General features: G+C 53.9%; 1 protein-coding gene across 1 annotated transcript; it reads left to right on the top strand.

Moving 5' to 3' along the window:
• Positions 1-894: 894 nt before the first annotated feature.
• On the top strand, positions 895-5,274 carry LOC113208577 (glutathione S-transferase 1-1-like). The gene is made up of 6 exons (XM_026425672.2): positions 895-1,062; positions 1,252-1,389; positions 1,470-1,528; positions 1,972-2,116; positions 4,329-4,493; positions 4,685-5,274. Exons 2-6 carry the CDS (start codon positions 1,252-1,254, stop codon positions 4,817-4,819), a joined length of 642 nt encoding a protein of 213 aa, XP_026281457.1. The 5' UTR covers positions 895-1,062; the 3' UTR covers positions 4,820-5,274.
• The last annotated feature ends 157 nt before the right edge of the window (positions 5,275-5,431 follow it).

Raw genomic sequence — 5,431 nt, 5'->3', positions numbered from 1 at the left:
GCCCGTTCGCTTTGCGTGGCGCGCGCCAGCACCAAGCCGGCATGCAACCCCAGCCGACCGAATCGATGATGGCGTACGGACGGCAGTTGGAAAAGCGCTGTCGGCGTCAAGTCCGGGCCTCGGCACGCCGCCCGCCGCCGCCCGCTGGGCCCGCTCACACCGACTCGAAAGAGGAACGGAGCGAGCCGAGCGAGCGATATCATTTTAATTGTTATATCCTCCTGCGAAAGTGATATTATATCGCTCCTTAACATCCATACTTTCACGGCCGTTCGTATGACTCTTTAAGAGTGATATTGGCCGATTTGACTCTAAATCAGCAATGTTTTAGTGATACGGATGCAGTCAATTCAATCTCATTGAGCGATGCAGAAGAAATCATGTCGCCCTATCTGGGCGATATATGGGACACGTCACTGAACAAGAAACAGCCGGCCCGAAGGCCGTCACAGAAGCGGGGTCGATTCGTTTTACCCCAGTAGGCCATTGATTCTTCATAAGTATCCAGGCTGAAAATAAATCCCGCTGTTAAGAAAAGTCGCCACTCACTGCCTCTCAGATGACCCGAGGAAGATCAGGATTCTGCAGCCATCCCGGAGGGCCATTAGAGAACACCCGGATTTTCTGTCTTCTGACAAAAGTTCAGTATTTTTGTTTATTTTTGCAGACAAAATACTGAAATCTGCGGTAGTGCATCTACTGATGGGTTCGGAGGTCGGGAAATCTGGGAGTTTATGTCTAATGACCCTCCTCAAGGTGGAGGGGGGGGGATACAGACATAGAAGAGAAATGACGAGGTAGGCAGGCCGACCGTCCTGTTGCTAGTCAAGCGCTCTGCAGGAGGGGATGGGGGCGTGGCGGGGCGTGGCAGGGCTCGACGTGGCGCCAGGGGTTGGCCGCGGAAAGGCGCCGCGCCGGCGTCCCGCGGGCGGGCGGGCGGCCCTGACGGCCTGGCCGGGCCCAGGGGGGCGCGCGCCCCAGTCACCCAGCCGTCGTCCTCCGAGCAAGCAGCACGCCGAGACCAGGCCTACACCCGGCTTAGCACCAGGAACGTGTCCAAAGGTAGGTGCCAGCCTTCTCACCGGCCTGAAGGAGCCACCTGCCGGTGCCGGAACACCAGATCTGCAGTACGACCAGCACCTGGAGGTGTAATCTGACCCCTCCGCCCCACCTTCAACCAAACTGCCTCCAAGGGAGATCAAGCACAATAACGCCCTACTTTGCCGTCCCTCTACTGCCCTGCTGCTCTAGATGCCGGTGCTCCACGGGTTCAAAGGAAGCCCACCATGCAGGGCCGCCCTCCTGGCTGGCAAGGCCGTCGGCGTCGACCTGGAGCTGAGGGTCGTCAACATCATGGCGGGCGAGAACCGCACGCCCGAGTACTTGGAGGTACTATTAACGTTAAAGAATGCGACTGTACATTTTTGTGTGAATCCGCTCTAATGCTAACAATACTTCTGCATGCATAGATGAACCCCCGTCACACCATCCCGGTTCTGGACGATGACGGTTTCTACTTATCTGAAAGGTTTGTCCACTTTAGACACCTTCCCACAAGTCATTGAAGGATTGGCGATAAGAAGAAGGGAATGAAAAGAAACCGGAAAAGCGCCGCCTTCCTACCGGTCCTCTTGCCCTACGTCCCTCTCCGCCCCTCGCGCTATTGTTTCCCGCTTTCGGATATTATTCTTTCCTTTTTCACAAAGTGTCCTCGCCTTACATGGCCTATGATCGCTCACAATGTCACTCTTACACTCTAAATGCAAAGAGACAATTTTTGTTCGTAAGAAAGCAACGTTTTTGTGCACATATCCGCAAAGGATGCAATTTTGTTTCAAAATTTGGACAAATATTGCATCCTTCTCTGGATGTGCACGAAAACGTGGCTCTTTCAGGAATAAAATTTTCCCACTAAATTCAGAGAGTACGCTGCCTGAGCTCACTCTCAATTCCGCAATTCTGCCCCCCCAGCCGAGCCATCATGTGCTACCTCGTGGACAAGTACGGCGCCGACGACGACCAGCTCCTCCCCAAGGACCCGCAGCAGCGCGCGGGCGTCCTGGAGAAGCTGATGTTCGACCAGGACCTCTGGGCACGCGTCCTCGGCCACTACACCGTAAATATATTGGACGGAACGTCGTGGCTGACGTGTGTTACCATAGTGACCGCAACGCAATGACCACAGGGAGTATTTACATCTCGCGCGCGTGTCCGTGCGTGCGTGCGCGCGTGTGTGTGTGTGTGGGGGGGGGGGAGGGGGGGGGGGGAGGGTGTTTGTGTGTGTGAGTGCGCTGGCCGAGCACACAAACAGGTGCGTTCAGAGGCCTCGAGTTTCGTCTCCGAGTTTATCACGTCGCGCGTTCCTGTTGACCTGATGGCGACAATCAATAGATCAATAGCCGCCCCGCACTCAGGGGCGGACTTATGTGGTGGGACGCACCGCCAGGCTGACCGCCAGGCTGACCGCCAGGCTGACCGCCATCGCGCTGGTGGTCGTGACCAGCTGCGGCGCTGGTGGCGTCGGTCCCGTTGCGGCAGCACGTCCATATTTTAAAAGGGTATAGTCATAGTCCAGTCTATTTGCAAGCGCAAACAGGGAAAGAACAAATCCGACGATTTGGACGTTTGCCTCTCGTGGCTAGCTATTGATGACCGGGGGGAAGGGGGGCCTCCTTGGTACTTTTACGGGTAACTTTGACTTCTCAAAAAACCTGCAGAATAAGTACGCGGTCCAAGCGACACTCAGAAAGAAAAATTTGAATTTGTGCACAGGCCTGAGAGTGTAGGGGTAACAGGGATGTAAGGGGTAATCTTCTAGATAACGAGCGCCCCAGCCCTCGCGGAGACACGGGCGTTCAAATCCGCTCATGCGCGTCCGAGCAGCGGGAGAGAAGGAGGGGGGGGGGGTGACATTTCGCCTGTCGGCTCGACGCGGTTCGCCCTTGGCATACGCCACGGAGGCGAGCGCCGAGCGAAAATTGTATGTGGGGAGGGGGGGGTATACGGGTGGGTTGAGTAGGGAGGGCTCCAGCCCTCCCTACTCTGTAGTGTACCGGATGGAGAGGGTGCTCAGGTGGCCAGCGCACTCCATCCCCCCCTTTTTCTCTTCTGTTGGCGTAAGATCCCCGAGTTTGCAAAAGTAACCACAAAGAAGGCTCTGGAAACGCGCTTTTCCACGCCTCACGCCGGTCAGAAACCGATAATAAGTCGAACTCATCCTCCGTACAGAATATGAAAAATGTATTGTCATAGTCAAATGTGTTATCACGTATACAAATATACGATATACGCGCAATTTATATATGACCAAATGATCGTACTAGGTTTAAAACTGTCAGAGATATTCAGTCAAATTTTCATGCAACTAAATATCGTAAGACAAAAACTTCAGAATATTATCGTGCCTTCAAACGTTGGAAACTTCGCTTTTACTTGCTGTTTTGTGAACTTGCCCGTCTTGATGCGGTAGGAGCGGGCAGATGCCTAAGAGGTAGTCCGCCCGCGCGCCCAGCTGTACGCTTGTTGGCCTATCCCCGGCCCCGCAGGCGCCGTCCGCCTCCGCCGAAGTCGTGTCTCGCTCGCACTTCCAGCGTGAATCATCATTTATTGGATTGTCTTGATTTCGGGATCGTCCGTTTTTCTCAGGTTCTGTAGGAAAATATCCGAGCTTGACGCCTGCGCTAATTGGGATAGGCCAGCCCGCAGTACACGCATGCTCTGAAGGGAAGAAGTTGCCTACCTACCAGGCGCCATGAGAGGCCTTTGTGGCGATATACTTTTGTTTCGTGCGGGTTACTACTATGCTCAATAAGGACAGCGCCGCATTTCAAGGCGCACAGTGTCCTAATGTCCACAGCAGCTGTGCATCACACTCGAGTCGCACAGCTTGCTGGACACTCTTGATTGGGAGTGTACAGCGGTCGCCCTGCTGCAGCTGTGAGCCCGCCGCCCACCACCACCCGCTCCCGCCCGCGAGTTCAATAAAGAGGACACAAATGAAGTAATCCTTCCCCAATCCGTAGGCTTCACACGCAATCACGCGGGTATCGCGATCCTACCGCGTGTAACGAAGCAGATAGGGCAGAGTGGTACTGGCACACCAACGCCACGTGACGATTCGTCCCGCCCACCGCTCACTCCCGTATAGTCCGATGATTGTACCGCTGGCGGGAGGGTTGCCCACTCGCACGGGGAGTAATAAGACGACGTGGAAAGGGACGCGTATAACTTTGATGTTTACATGAATGATATTATTGGGGCAAATGGAGTCACATAATATGTCGTGGTCAGGAGAGAATCAGATGCTGATGATGTGATCCTTCCTACAGTTCGCCTGGATCTTCCTTGGGGGCGAGAAGGACGAGTCCAAGTTGCAGGCAGTGCACGACGCCTTCGGCTTCCTGGACAAGTACCTCGAGTCCAGCGACTGGGTTGCGGGCGACAACATGACGCTGGCCGACCTGGCTCTCGCCGTGACCGTGAACCAGACCGAGGTGGGTGTATATACTCCTCACGGCTGGGGGCCGCCACCCCCTAGTGAGCGCTACCCCCAGCGGGCGCTACCCCGGCGCGCCTCCTGCTTGCCGCGGCCCACCCCGCAGCGCCACCCTCTGGCGCGGACGTCACCTATTCCCACCGCCACTTTGCTCGGCAACTAAAAAACGCCATTATCTGCCCTCGACAGACGGCGTTTGGGTACAGCTTGGAGCCGTACCCCAACATCACACGTTGGCTCGAAACTTGCAAGAGCGACATTCCCGGCTTCGAGGATATCGAGATGGACGGCCTCGCGGTCTTCAGGGAGCTGACCGGGAAATAATCCAGCACAGCAGCAGCTGCAGCCTAAAGAGATTAAAAACAGCACAAGAAAAATAATCATTTATAGAACTTAAATCACATTGTATTCTTCAGAATTGAACGAATTGTCTAAATAGCTGTTTAAATTCATTGATGCTTGTTTTTTGTCACAGTAATGGAGTTTTATCATAGATGTTATTGTTTTCCGTGTGCCGAACAAAGTTTTTCATGAAACACCTGCTTAGGAAACCTTAAGATTAAGAACCACAACTTGCCACACTCAGTATTTTCGGCATCTGGCCGCTATGCCTTACGGCAGGCCATGGACGCAAGAAAGCTATCCAAGATTGAGAACATAATACAAAGTACGATGCAATGTGTATGTTTAAAATGTAGAGTAGAAGAGTGCATACGTGTCAGCAATCTGTTAACAACAATAATATGCCGTCGTAATAAAGAAACCAAACTTGATCCCGACCCGACAAGCACCCATTTTTTATTGCATCGACATGATATGCTCCGCAGAGACGTTGAAATATTTATCTCTCCTTCGGCGTGAGGTAGTGCGGGCGCAGCACGTGCTCCAGCGTGGGCGGAGGAGAAGGAGGATAGAGGGGGTGGAGAGAGAGAGAAA

Source organism: Frankliniella occidentalis, unplaced genomic scaffold, assembly GCF_000697945.3.
Source record: "Frankliniella occidentalis isolate FOCC.00 unplaced genomic scaffold, Focc_3.1 Scaffold1114, whole genome shotgun sequence".
Lineage (NCBI taxonomy): Eukaryota > Metazoa > Arthropoda > Insecta > Thysanoptera > Thripidae > Frankliniella > Frankliniella occidentalis.
The sequence above is the reverse complement of the archived record's forward strand: the minus strand, read 5'-3'. Positions and strand labels throughout refer to the sequence as shown.